General features: G+C 42.9%; 1 protein-coding gene across 1 annotated transcript in view; it reads right to left on the reverse strand.

Moving 5' to 3' along the window:
* Nucleotides 1-13,015, reverse strand: part of spata20 (spermatogenesis associated 20) — a 42,392-nt gene extending 29,377 nt beyond the window's left edge. Inside the window, exons 1-12 of the mRNA XM_080477131.1 lie at nucleotides 12,723-13,015; nucleotides 11,337-11,480; nucleotides 11,197-11,261; nucleotides 10,963-11,117; nucleotides 10,748-10,891; nucleotides 10,472-10,673; nucleotides 10,246-10,376; nucleotides 9,870-9,974; nucleotides 9,245-9,319; nucleotides 7,873-8,085; nucleotides 6,396-6,588; nucleotides 5,523-5,691 (exon numbers count right to left, since the gene is read on the reverse strand). Of these exons, the coding sequence (XP_080333257.1) occupies nucleotides 5,523-5,691; nucleotides 6,396-6,588; nucleotides 7,873-8,085; nucleotides 9,245-9,319; nucleotides 9,870-9,974; nucleotides 10,246-10,376; nucleotides 10,472-10,673; nucleotides 10,748-10,891; nucleotides 10,963-11,117; nucleotides 11,197-11,261; nucleotides 11,337-11,480; nucleotides 12,723-12,922 (1,796 nt within the window). The 5' untranslated portion in view covers nucleotides 12,923-13,015. The remainder of the gene's footprint in view (nucleotides 1-5,522; nucleotides 5,692-6,395; nucleotides 6,589-7,872; nucleotides 8,086-9,244; nucleotides 9,320-9,869; nucleotides 9,975-10,245; nucleotides 10,377-10,471; nucleotides 10,674-10,747; nucleotides 10,892-10,962; nucleotides 11,118-11,196; nucleotides 11,262-11,336; nucleotides 11,481-12,722) is intronic.
* Nucleotides 13,016-14,010: the final 995 nt, after the last annotated feature.

The following is a 14,010-nucleotide window of genomic DNA, read 5'->3' on the forward strand; positions in this document are numbered from 1 at the left end:
TTCAGCTATCAAAGAGGTCTAATGCAGGCTAATCTGTGAAAACTTGATCCCGTAAACTTTGGTATCACATCAAATTTGATTACCTGATGTCAACTGCAAGGATAATACCCAAAATGAACATCCCTGTAAGTCACGCGTCCCACTCAAGGCCCGCTGGCAAAAGCTGGCCTATCACGTCATTTCCAGTGGGCGCTTTAAATCAAAATAAAGTATATGTCGCCTCACAGAAAGCCACAGGATATTTACTGTGTACTGTGACATGATGGCATCGTGACACTAGATCCATATGTTTCTATACCAATGTTTCAGGTGTTTTTTGATTGGGAATTCTTTGATTGATCGTTTTTACCACAAAGGTCCAAGAAGAGAAACGTCCACGTTGAGAGAAGAATTTTATTGTCGTGACAAAGGTCTGTCTAATCTTTTTTTTTTAAAAACCCATCTATGTTATAATTACAGAAATTTACCTTTTTTTCTGCGACCCAGATGTTGTTGTAGTCTGCTATCATAGCACCCCTCTGCAATTGCAGTGAGATGGTAAAAGAGAGGTTACTATGAGGACATTCTACTTTGGGATAAAACTAAAAGTAAGCATTAGAGCGCAGTATGTAGGTGAAAGACAAACTTGTTTGTAACAGACCTTTTAATTGCATTTTGTGTTCATATCTGCATGTTTCTTCTTTTGTTTCATTCCACATCAAAAGGTCTTTTCAGCGGACCTCAGCAACCCCATTATTGAGGACAGGGTTGTTATTACTCATTATAGTGATGGCCAAAAGTACAAAGATAGCTGAGGACAGCCTGGCACCAACTACAGATTCAAACTAGCAGGAGAATTATGGGGTAAATCTTGCAAAACTTTGGTCATTAGCAGCCACGTTGCCTCTTTCTCTCACATGGAGAATTTCCCGGCCGAGAGCTTCCCTTGAACCCTGCTCTCTAAGTCCCCTCTGAGAATCTCCTCTTCAGTCGCACGGCGGGGTGTCATCTGTCAGAAGTGACATCCACTGGAGGGTTGACGGCACGAGACAGAACCTGAAGAGGACTTCAGTGACACTTAAACTCCCCCCCAAAAATATATCCCATTTATAAAAAGTCGATCCGCAACAGCCTTTTCTATTCACGCCCTCGGCCGCGCTCGTTAAATGAGTCATTTCCCTAAAGGCAAAGATAAAACACCTTGTCAGTCTGGCGTATCATAGCTCTCGGAGACCCAGTTAAAATAATAGCTTCACAATGGCACCCCGCTACACCAACTACATCCCTGAATAAGCCTTTGAGGTAGGGAGCCACTGACGCGATGTGGGTCACGTAAACACATCGCGTCCCATAATATTTTACAACAGCAGTGACCTTTATGTTTGAGATTAATTTAATATGCTCGCTCGTGCTGCAGAACGTACCGTTAGAGCTGTGCAATTGCATACAAAATGACGTAGACTAATGTCACCATAAAAAAAAAAAAAAATCTGCCTGGAGAAAGAAGGATAGGGAACAAGGGGAAAAAACTATCAGGCATCCACAAAGATTTCCCAGTTTGGCTCATTTATCAGACGATGTCGCTGCTGTTTGTTTAGTTTTTTTTCCAGGGACATTCCAAAGACGCTCAGAATTCATCTGGTATACCCGTGTGTCTCATCTAATTGCTCTGTGTTCACTAGTGCATGCAGTGACACCGGGTTTCTCTTATCTTCCGCTTTCGAACACAGCGTCTTTTTTTCCCCTCCATTCATTTCATAGCAACAGGATGTTTCTTGGGAGTTATTATTGTGCAGCAAATACAGGTCATTCCTTTGAGTTACACAGATGCACTCACTTGTTTTGACTCGGTCCGGCGCGAAACAGAAAACCTAATTGGGCCTTTTGATTCAACAAACATGTCGAGAGTTGAAACGTAGGATACTGTGGATTCGACCAAAAACATGAATTAAAGTGAAAGTCGGTGTTTTGGCTTTGCTATTAAAGAAGAGTGGAAGCGAGACTGGCAAATTAGAATAAATTACAAGCCGAGACTATAACGATACTTTTTGCAGAGTGCAAGCATTCTTTAAGTGATATTTACCATACAGTGAGCAGGGTCATTTACATAAGGTTTCACTCTCCGAAACAACCGTCCGGAGATGTGGCACAGTTAAATTTAAAGAAGAGGAAACATCTAAACACCGCAATGAATCATGGAAAGCAACAACTTTGTCATTTTTTTAAAGATGAATTGAATTCTGAGTTATCGTTTAAGTGTTCATTTCAGTCAGATAATGATAACTGATCAGCAAACACATTTAGGATTGCAGATTCCTGGAAGGTTTTAAACAGAACACTCTAAGTTTAGAAAAACACAATAACATAACTAAGGCCCTATGAAATGCGGTTAGTCTTGTTGCGTCACAGTAAGATTACTAACTCGTCCATTTCGACGTGCGGGCACAAAGTTAGAATTCCCATCCCGGTCAGTGCTATCCTGAAAATCAAGAAGAGTCAGCTGGAATAGGATTCAGCTTCCCACGACCCTGACGGAGGAAAAGGCTGTGTGATAATGGCAAGGAAGATGGATGGTTGAAGCTTAAGTGCTGAGAATCAAAGTAACAGTCCAGACGTAAAAAAAAAAAAAAAACAAGATACGGAGATACTGACAAGAGTAGCATTCAGTCCACACAATTAGAAGACACATACAGTGGCATGCTACTGGGCTATCAACACTTAAGAGAAGTCCTTAGTTTCATTTAAGAAATCGTTTGAAGTTAAAAAAAACAAAAAAACAACCTGTGTTTCCAGCTTTGTGGTGACAGCCTTAAGGTTTCTTCCGCCATATGCTAAATGCTACTTGCCCAAGAAATGGACTTCATAAATCCTTGACCACTGCAGAACAGGCCAGGCTGCATATGGCCAAACACATCCACAAGACTACATCACAACTCAGCGACTCTCAGGCTTCCCCTCTTCTCTCTAAAGACAGCCGTGAGGCGAAGGCTGGAGAAAAATCTATAGCATCAGCTCCTCAACTCTTTCACTGCCTATTAACCCAGTTAGTCCCAGCACCCACCATTCCTCCTGGTAAATTGGCCCGCAGCCCACACGTCCCTGGCACAACAAAGTGATTTACCCGTGCATGGAAGCTTAATCCAGGCTTGAGAAAAGAGCCTTGGTAAGCATCCCCCGTGCTGACGCCACCCTGAATTGGACAATTATGAATGAGGGAAACGCCGTGGAACCAGGCCACAGTGTTCAGCTACAAGTGTGCATCAGTTCACGTGTGCGTTGTAAAAAATGTATGCCTTTTCATCATGCGTGTTGTGGGGCCGCCGGCATATTTTTCTGCTGATTCGGTGGCATTTCACACTCGCTCTTTCACAGCAACTGGGGCACAGGGGCAGGCCAACAGAACGAGGACACCTGGAGAAGGGGTGTTGGTGTTTGTTGACATCTTGAAATCGATATCAGTCAACTCAGCTAATTCAATGACGTGTGAGCTGGTTCTTTTTTAGATTTTGCATTCCTCTTCTGGTGTTTTGGCGAATCTATAAATAGAAATACAGTGTCCTTAAGATCCCAACACAAGAATGATGGGATGGCTTGTTCCTCTGCTTAACAGCAGCCATTGAACATGCACAGTGCTGATGGCAAAGGTAAGTGAGCCAATAAATTTAACAATCGATTGTACCTTCTCTGGCAGCAATACCCTAGAAACGAGAGCTTCTGGCAGCTATCACGCAGAGCTGCAGGATGGAGGAGGAGCTCTGGGGGAACTCTTCCCCATACACATGCTCCCTTTACGCCACATTCCTGGATGTTTGGTGCGAACAACTCAATTCAGGTTATCCAAATCCTTCCATTCATCTTCTATACTGGTTTACCCTGCAGAGTCGCTGGGTCCTCGTGCTGATGCTGGATAATGATGGATGACTTTAGCTCAGATTCGGTTACGCAACAAGGTATTTCCTTTGTTTGACGTTGGTGATACGTCACAAACTCCCAAAACAGAAGCGCAGAAAACTATATAGTTCTCATATTGGGCCACTAGTGGGTGCTGTTGTTTTTATTATGAAACCACACACATGCGCGCAGAGAACAAGAACTATAAACATTAACAATGGGAGTAGACAGACATTCGTATGGACAGAGGATGGAGTTGGATTACGGTGACGCTCGTCTACAAAACTACCAAGGCCCAGGAGAATATGGACCGGGAGTCGTGACAGTCTGGAGGCTGCCTTGTTGTTATTGTTCATCTACTTTCGCCTTTTAAATTTGTAAATTAAGCTTCATCCACATCGGGTTTCCGTTGACCATGTGAGGATTTTTTAGGATTTCTCTCTGTAACCTAATTCATCCAGATATCCTGCTTTTCTGTTTGTGGCGTCTGCACAGTGTTACTACTTAGTGTATCAGATACCAAGACAAGTCTTCCTTACAAAATTTGCCACATTAATCACACAGGTTAAGTGAATGTTTATAAAAAAAATATAAACCATTTGTCAAATATCATATAAATTATTCAAAAGCAACCTTGAAAGTTTTTGACCTTAAGTGGTGCTATGGGGAATAAGGACAAAGCTTTGTTTGCATTCCAAACGTGCACGCAATAACACCATGATTTCCCATGGTTCCGCTGACTGACGGGAGGCATTTCAGTGCCAAGAAAAAGCTAATTCACGAGAAACTGACGGGCGAAAAGATGACAGCAAATCTAATTTGGACGGTTGAAACTGCCGCAACAGTTTGAGAGGACAAACTTATTCAACTATGGATTCAAATCTGCTTTGAAATAGAGCCTTGAATCCCAGTCTCCGAGCCAAATCGATGAAAACGACCGGCAATCATTGACAGTGATTTTCACTTGAGTGAGTTGAGCGGACCGGCAGAAGTAAGGAGACTCCATCTGTGCGTCGACGCAGGTCGAGCAGATACTGAATGCAAATATAGGCACTTCATTATTCATTCAGAAACTAAACGGACAGTAAAATGTTTGACTGCGAGACTCTACAGTGCATTTAAGTCATTTAACAGAGCAACAGATATGGTTGTTCCTGTTGGGTGTCACTACAGGTGGTGTTCAGGTTTGGAAAGTACCAACATTTGCCATTAATCCCAGTAAGGCAAGCTTGAGGACATTCATGGGCATGACTGACCGCTTGACAGGTGGTGCTCGGGTTCAGAGTGGAGCGAGGTGAAACAATTGAGCAGACAGTCTCCTGAAAACTAGAAACTTCCACACTGGCAGGCATCAGGGAAGTTTTAGACAAAAAAGAAAAGTGAGAAGGAGCTTAAATGCTTCACCTTTCCATTGCTGGACCTTTTTTTTTTTTCATTGCGAAAGTGTCCAATATGTCTGAAAATATAAATAAAGGGACATAACAAAAACACTAGAAACGTGTGAGTGGGGCCCTTAAGTTACTTATTCATAAGAAGCTGAGAACTGGAGAAACAAGATTGGCAACGCTACTGTGGAACGTCGAGGACGTTGCTGTGAGCCACGCCCACTTTGAGCCACTCACACGGCTCATCTTTTTTAAAAACTCTCTTACATCTGTTGCACTTCCATGTGGTCTCCACAGTAACAAGACCGGAGGACGATCTGGCGATCTGGATCCCACAGGTGCTTCTTTAGGAATTTGGCGGCCTGCAGCGCTCTCTCCAGCAGGGCCTTGTCCTCCGTTACGGCCCCGACGCGAGCGTAGGCGGACAGCATGAGTCCTGAGGACGTAGCATTAGCTGTAAAATGACTGTTGCTCACCAAAAACTATCACAGTGTGACCTTGCCAGACTTCTACATCCGCTCCGTCTTCCCGCTCCAACCCAAGTCTTTGAAGTTCCCCCCCTGTGCTTGCTCCGTCCTCGTCCCGTCCCCCTTCCGACACCCCTCACTTCCTCGCTCTATCTGTCCCTGCACTCCTCTTTCATGTAGCGTATCAAAGCCCGCCGAGCAGCACGCAGCCTGGTCTTCAAAGTGCTGCGGCGGAGGACAGGTGATTAATGGAGAGGTTCCTTCATTAGAGAGGAGAAGGAGAGTCTCGCGTCTAATTGGAAAGTTCTCAGGATCGCAGAGCCTCATTACCTCGCTAACACATTCTGCCTTGAGACGTCAGCCGCGGGAGCGCCGGTGTTTATGTGCCCGCGTGCTTTTGTAATCAATCACGTCCGAGACAAAGACGCGGGACAAACAATGCGAGTGGGGGAGTCGCAATTGGCGTCACGCTAATGCAACATGACAACAAGTGTCTATAAAAGCTTGATACCGCCGCTAATAAGTATGTGCATAAATATCTCACACTCATTTGACAGCCTTGTTTCATACAGGATATAAATACAGTATGTCTGCTTATTTGCCTGACAGAGCTGCGAATTGCTAAGTTCTGAAGAAATAAACACACAGCAGGTTGAACTTGCTTGAACTTTACCGTTCCAGGACGCCAACATTTTGCTGTCCAGGTGTGGGCGTGGCCGGTGCGTCCTCACTTTGGCCATCTTGGCCCTGGCGGAGGCCAGGAGCTCGTTGACTTTCTCCAGGCTGATGCCAAAGCGGGCAGCTGTTAGCTCCGCCGAATAGCGCACGATCAGCACATTCTGGCCCTGCAGCTCCCCGTGGGGATCCTGGCAACGCATGCGACAGAAAGGGTGGGTATGACGGCGATCACGAAAAACTGACCTAACACAGATGTCAAGGAAACACCCTCATGGAAAACCTCCAGTTTTCCATGAGGGTGTCCTGCCAGTGTGACGTGCAACAAGTCAAACCTTCTCAAACTGCAATCAAAGCAGGAGAAACAAAGGATTCATATAAGACAAGAGATCTGAGGTGTAAAAGTAGGACATTTCTGATTCAAATGATTAAATCAAGGTTATTAAGGTTATTAAAAAGTATGGTGGCTACTGCACTTTTGCATTTTTCAAGTAGGTTTTGCAGTTGTAGGATGGCTTATGCAATCGTATTGTGGTTTTTCAATCAGTATGACACCTTTTTTTATCTTTGTGACTTTTTCTTTTACATTTGTACCACAGGGTTTTTTATCATCCATATTGTGTCTTTTGCAATATGATAGTTTTCTTAATTGTAATGTTGCTTTTGTTTTACAATGCGGCTGTTGCATTTGTATTGTGGCTTTTCTTCTGGATTTGAGTTGTGGCTTTTGCATTAGTATGATATATTTTGCATTTTGGGTTTTTGAAGCAGCATTTAGTTCCTATGCTCCTCACCTGTGGAACAAACAACCTGAATAACCCAGGACTGCGGACACACTCATTTCTTTTCAATCAGGATTTAAAACAGCCATTTGCTCAGATTTTCCAACAAACAATAGATTTTACTCCGACATTACTGATTCTCCTTTTTATTCTGCATTCAGTCACTTTGTTTGAAAGCATTTCATAATATCTTAAGATTATGATTCTTAACTGCCTTGCTGAAATATATTGCCACTTCCTTGTAAAGCACTGTGATTTGCCCTGTGTCTGAATAGTACAATAGAAATGTATTTGCCCCGCCTTTACTTTTACATTTGTATTGTGGCTTTGGCAGCAGGATGACGAACACACTATAAATGCAAGATCAGCAGCACAACGGTGTGTGGTGGGCTTTTGCGGTCATGTTGTAGCTTTTTCATTTATATTACTAACTTTTGGCTTCGTGCCTTGTTTGGCAAGGTGCAGACATCCTGACTTATTTACAGTCACCTGATTACAGAGGAAATTAACAGTTGTTACTACAGATTGAGATAGAAGATCTAAAGCTTCTCCTTATTAGTATATAAGGTTATATACAAGTTATTAGTATTACCACAAGTTGTTATGTTTCCCTTTATAATCCCACATTTTCTGTTATTATGGAATGAGAATTTTCATTAAAATCTCCTTTATAGAGAAAGGGGTTTCAATCACCTGTTCTGGAGCAACATTTCCTTGTTCTTTGACACCGTAGTGATGCATGAAGATGTCAGCCTGTGTGGCAGCTCCAGTGGCGCCCTCCACCACATTTGGTAAAAGCTCTCGGACTTCTGAAGCAGTCCACACGCAGAAAGCCCCCTCCCGCTTCTCCGTTCCCCCCGACGCCGGCACAGAATCGGCATCCTCTGCGCTGTAGAAGCCCCCAGACTGTTTTAGAAAATACACCACAGGGTTAGTGAGATTCTGATCCAGAGTGTCTCAGAGTGAGCCGTACTGCCATTTTGTTCTTTATTTGCTAAAAATGGCCATTGGTATTAAAACTGATTATTCAAATACGTTAAATATTTGAAATACTATGAAAGTCTTTCATGTTTTATACATTTTTGACCTCCAGATGATGCCATGACTTCGGTTTTTAAAGTTTACATTTCAAATATTTCTTGTTGTTTTTACTGTTGAATGTTTCCAAAAGAAAACAGAAAACCACCGTTGCATTTCGGGTGTCTGTTAATCTTTAAAAGTAAACTTTTGACATGTGCATTGAAAGGTTTAGAGAAAAGGTTCATTTTAGTGCGTTTCGGGTTTCTTCTGAAACTCAAGATCCCTAATGTTTTGTGAGTAGTGTATATCATTATCTACGATCAATAAATACAATAAGGGTTAGGAAACCCACACGGGGAAGACGTCAATCAAAGTGTAAATGGCCAGAGAGAGAGCATTAAGTAATAATGTCGCTGTAATTGTGGTGCAAATCAAACAATTAACCCCTCGAAAGACTCTGATAATAACATGTCAAATCAGCTCTGACCACAGCACCGGAGGCGATCCTTACAGAAAATGAGAAATCAGAGAGAGTGCCTCACTGGGGGGAAGATCCAACCCGCTGCATATCGCAAAAGTAAAGCGTGGCGTCAGTGTAAAATTACCTTAGCAGCGTTATTCATTAGCCTGTAATTACATAATAAATCTCGGGGAATATAATGATTGCAACGAGTGTGCTTTTAATTGTGTGCCTCACTCGCTGCTGTCGCCTCATTTATCAGGAGTATTAAAAAAAAAAAAAAAAAGAGGGTTGGGGTTGACCATTAGAAGAGAGTCTGGGGGGGGCCGGTTAAGAGACTGATTGCCAGCGGGATCCCACCCGTCGCTCTCGAGGAGGTGTGAAAACATTTGATATTTCCCCGAGCGAACTTTAGACAACAGCTGGTGTTGTATTGCTTTGGACCTCAGCCAGAAGTCCATATTTTACCCTCTTAATCCTAATCAACTGCCTGATTTAGAGTACTTTCATGACTTCACTGGACCCCCCACCCACCCCCGTAGGACCTGTAACGCACAAATACACCCGGTAGCGGAGGCGTTTCACCTTGTCGCTCAGGTCCCTGGAGACGTACAGCAGTATGTCCTTCGCCACATCCGCAAACAGCGGCTCACCTGATACCTGCAGAAGAGGAAACGCATACAAGTCAACTGTAAAGACTGCACAGTGTGATCTATGAGCTGAGGTAGCCGGTGCATTGGGGATGCACCGATACTGATACCGATACCAATACTAGTATTGGGTCCGATACTGCACGTGTTTAGGAGGCTTTTCTCGGGGGTGAAAAGGATATGTGCGAAGGTTATGCAACATTGTCTGCGGCTGGAGTATAAATGATGCTTTATGGCATTTAAAAGTACTTGTATCGGAATTTGCTATCGGCAAGTAACTAAAAGTTAGTGCTCATCCTCTAAAAAAAAAAAAAAAAAAAAAGTGGTATTGGTGTAGCCCTACTGTGCATGTTTATTAAATAGTATTTCTGAGAGGGTTTGCTTGTTTTTGACCTCATTATGGGTTTTTTTCCACCTTTTTTAAATGATGATTTCTCCTTGTATTTACCAGCATGAGGCTTTGTATTTACTCTGACGCTCAAAAGAAATTAGCCAGCTGGGTAATATAGTGATACATCTCATTTATTGCAGAGAAGATTTAGATGGAGGCTAACACACACCTGGGAAGCCGTTATGTAGGCTACAGCCAGCTGAGCCTGGTCGTAGAGCATCTTCTCAAAGTGAGGAACATGCCAGGAGGAGTCTGTGGAGTAACGATGAAAGCCCTGAGGAAGACCGACAGAAGAGAGAGGGAGGACATGTACAATGATACGAGTAATCAGTTCAAGTAAGCCGTATGGCACAAAACTCAACTCCAGGGAGCTTCGACGACTTGTATGATTCAGTCCTCCCACCGTTCATCCGAGTGACTCAATAGAACGCTCAAAACACCACTCAACCCTGCATTTAACGGTTCATTTGAAAGTTTTTCCGAACTGTAAATACAACAAAAAAAAAAAAAAAAGGTACAAATCTTTAAACATTGTTTATCGGCACCTGTGCCACATGGTCATGGATGCCTCCCAGCGCCATCATGCGAAGCGTGTGCAGAGCCATCTGCAGTGCCTCCACCCCCTCTGTGGTGGAGCGGTTGACGGACCAGTACGACATCAGGAACATCAGATTCACTGCGGACAGGATCACAGGAGAAGCAGAGCGTCAAGGAGGGTTTGAGAGGTTTTGCCTCGCAGTGGGCGAAAGCTCAGGTTCTTGTCATGTTCACCAGGTGAAGGGAACTTGGGAGCGTCTCTGAAGCCGCCGTACTCCTCCTCGTAGGAGTGGGCGAGCTGCTGGAAGCATCGGTTGGCTACGTCTGGAGCCAGCGGAGGACTCTCTCCCGGGGTGGCGGTGATAGCCGTGCCTTTCTTCAGAGCTTCCAGGATTCTGTCCCCACTGGACTCCAAAGTAGAGCGGTTGTTCTGCCACTACAGAGACACAGTTCACTCTTTCTGGCATTCATTCCCATTCATTTATTCCCATGAATCCACACGAGCGCTACCTGCTCCATGATTCTTGTGAGGACCGTCTTGAAGCCAGGCCTTCTTCCATGGTCCCGGGGAGGGAAGTACGTACCGCCAATGAAAGGCCGAAGGTCAGGGGTCAACCACACGCTCATGGGCCAACCTCCACTTCCACTAGTTGCCTTGAAAGAACCAAACTTTGTCAAATACCGTCGAAAGAAAACGGCGACGTGTGAAAAGGCACATAACGAACCTGCACGAACGTCATGTAGACCTTGTCCACGTCCGGTCTCTCTTCCCGGTCTAATTTGATGCAGACAAAGTTGTCGCTCAGGATTTGACCAATTTCCTCGTCCTCGAAGGACTCCCTCTCCATGACGTGGCACCAGTGACACGTGGAGTAGCCCACTGCGCTCACACACGAAACAATGGCGTTTTGAAACGTCGTCAAAAACCGTCTATTCAGACCTGGATGAAGGAACCGTACCTGATAAAAAGATGGGTTTGTCTTCATTCTTCGCCTTATCAAAAGCATCTTGTCCCCACGGAAACCTGCAGACAAGCATCTTTAACGCAAACCAGGTGAAAGAAAGAATCTGTGCTCTGTATTGTTCTAAATCCACTCACCAGTCGACAGGATTGTGCGCATGCTGGAGCAGGTAGGGCGACAGCTCTTTGGCTAGCCTGTTGGTGTGTTTGTGCGGCGTGGAAGATGATGAGGAGGACGGAGGCCCTTCACCCCCAGATGCCATGCTCCTGAAGATAGGTGGACTGCAAAGACACAATCACAATACTACTTTTTATGAAGGGATTTTGTGCACTCAGTCATTTTCTATTTCTCAACATGAATAATTTTTGAAAATTTTTTACACATTTATTACACCATTTTATCCAAACACTCATTATAATGAATGTTACTACACATATTCTAAGGGATATAGCTTTGGTACATGCAGTTGTTTATATAAATATGTTTGTTGGTTTATTTGTTGAATGGATGGATGGATGACAGATGGATAGTTCCATAAAACTGCATAAAACTACATAATGTAATTGAATAAAGTCTGTATATGTACATAATCACACATACATATGTGAATATTTAATAGCTGCAAATATATGTGAATATGTGTGGTAGAAATTCAAACTGAAGTGCAAGTACAGCGATGTAATATTGTAAAAACATGTTTGAATGTTTGTACTTGCTCTCAATTCTTTGTCATCAAGTAAAAGCAATCTATGATATCCACACAATTCTAAATAACCTTGAGAGTAAATCTCAGTGCATGTGTATTATATAAATATTGTGTTGCCATGCTATTCCGTATATAATCAGAAAATGTGGCATTAATGTGCCACCACACTTCTAGACAAGGTTCACTAAATGTTATCAACAATCTCAACATAATTTGACAATATATGACATGTTGTACCTGATGTTACCTACAGAAGATCATATACTTCTGTGTTAAAAATCCGTCTGCTTGAAACTGTTTGAACAATAATCATGCGGGTATTTTCGACTAGAGATGTTTACATGCTGTCAGCAGGAGCAGTCACACCGCTGCGGTTAGCAACCCGTTGTTGAACCCCGCTGGAATATCCTCTAATTCTCATTGATTTGTGATTTAGACGTATATTCATCCTCTACAAACAAAACAGCGAATATTTTCAGTCGCATTTCTGCTTTTTGTAATATTCGGCCTAAATACTGATGATCTTTATGACAGGGATCGTCATTATTTTAACATAAATCTTACGAGGACGACATTAGCTTTCGCTGTAAGCTAAAGCTGGCTAGCACCAGGACAAGCGCAACCTCGAAGAAAATATCATCAATTATTTGATATACTCGTAAGTTAATCGCTTGTGGAAGTGCACCGTATTGACATACAAGTCAGCGTGAGTGTGATTAAAAGCCTACATTCCAGAGGCATCTTTCCGCACAGTGTTAAACCGGTTCGCGATAAAATGCATGCTTTTGCAATGTAGTGTGGTTGAGTGCGGCAGTACCTGAGGTAGCAGGCCGGGATTGGATGGAGGAGCGGCGGCGCAGACCTGTCACTCGGTGGGAGGGGAGTGTGTAGTAAACACTTTCCCCCCGAGCTCCGTGGTTGACGGTGGGCTCCGAAAAGAGCGGCGGCGAACAGGCGTGCGGGCTCCGTGTAGCTATTTATGGCCGTCGATCGACGCCATGCTGCCAGTCTTAACATCGTAATCCACCTGTAGTCACTTTAATAGCATGCTAACACTAGCTGCTACAAACCAAAACTTCCTAAGCAGTATTCACTGCAATACCGTCATGTGACACACGATGGCGCTCCAGTAGCCTGAAAAATTAAATATAACACAAAGTGCATGAATGTTTGTGAGAAAGCTGTGAAAAAAAGTTAAATTTGTTTGTCATTTCCAGATCAGTGAGAGCAAGATTCCAGTAGGGGGCGCCACCGAGCGCTAAGGGGGTCTGGGGGAAGCCTTTTCCCAGCCAGATTTTTTTCCCTTTTTCCAATCTTTATTTCGAACATTTAAAGAAATAAAAAATAAAATTGTGATAATGAAACAATATGCTAGTACTAATGATAATGATATTAAAAAAATGTTTAAATAAATACAATAGTATTAATAATATGCACAACAACAACAACAATAATATCAATCAATCAATCAATCAATCCATCAATAATCACTCATCAATTGTAATGATAGTGTGTATTTTACTGTTCAAAAAGGAATCAGAAGAAGCAACTTGTTTATCTAACTCTTCCCCTATTCTATCCTAATTACCTATCTTAATTAATAAAATAATCCATCGATCAATTATTTTTTACTATATATATGATAAATCCAAAGAAATATATGAAGATTAAAAAAAAACATTCCTAAACAGTAGATGGCACTACATGACAAAAGAATATTGCCCATGAAGACCATCACTGACTGTCAGTGCAATAAAAAAAAAGAAGCTATTCAGCAGAGTTCCAACTGATCGGTGACGATGAAAAAAACAAAGGCGAATCGTGGTGTTGAAGGCAAGACAAGCAGAGCAGGAAGAAGAAAGTCATACATGATTCTGGGAAATCAGTCACTGGTCGAGGATTATACACCAGGCTCCAATGTCGTGCTCTGTATTTTTCCTCTTCATTTACATTTTTGACAGATTCAGGTTTCAAGTTTGACTCATAGTCTGGAAAATCTGGTACTTTGCTTTACCACCTAACTGAAGTTTTCACCCTGGTTGGTAAAATGTCGAATGTCTAATGTTCATCAAACTGATCAAATAGATTAGAAGACTTTGTTATTG

Source organism: Lipophrys pholis (assembly GCF_963383615.2).
Source record: "Lipophrys pholis genome assembly, chromosome: 1".
Taxonomy (NCBI): Eukaryota; Metazoa; Chordata; class Actinopteri; order Blenniiformes; family Blenniidae; genus Lipophrys; species Lipophrys pholis.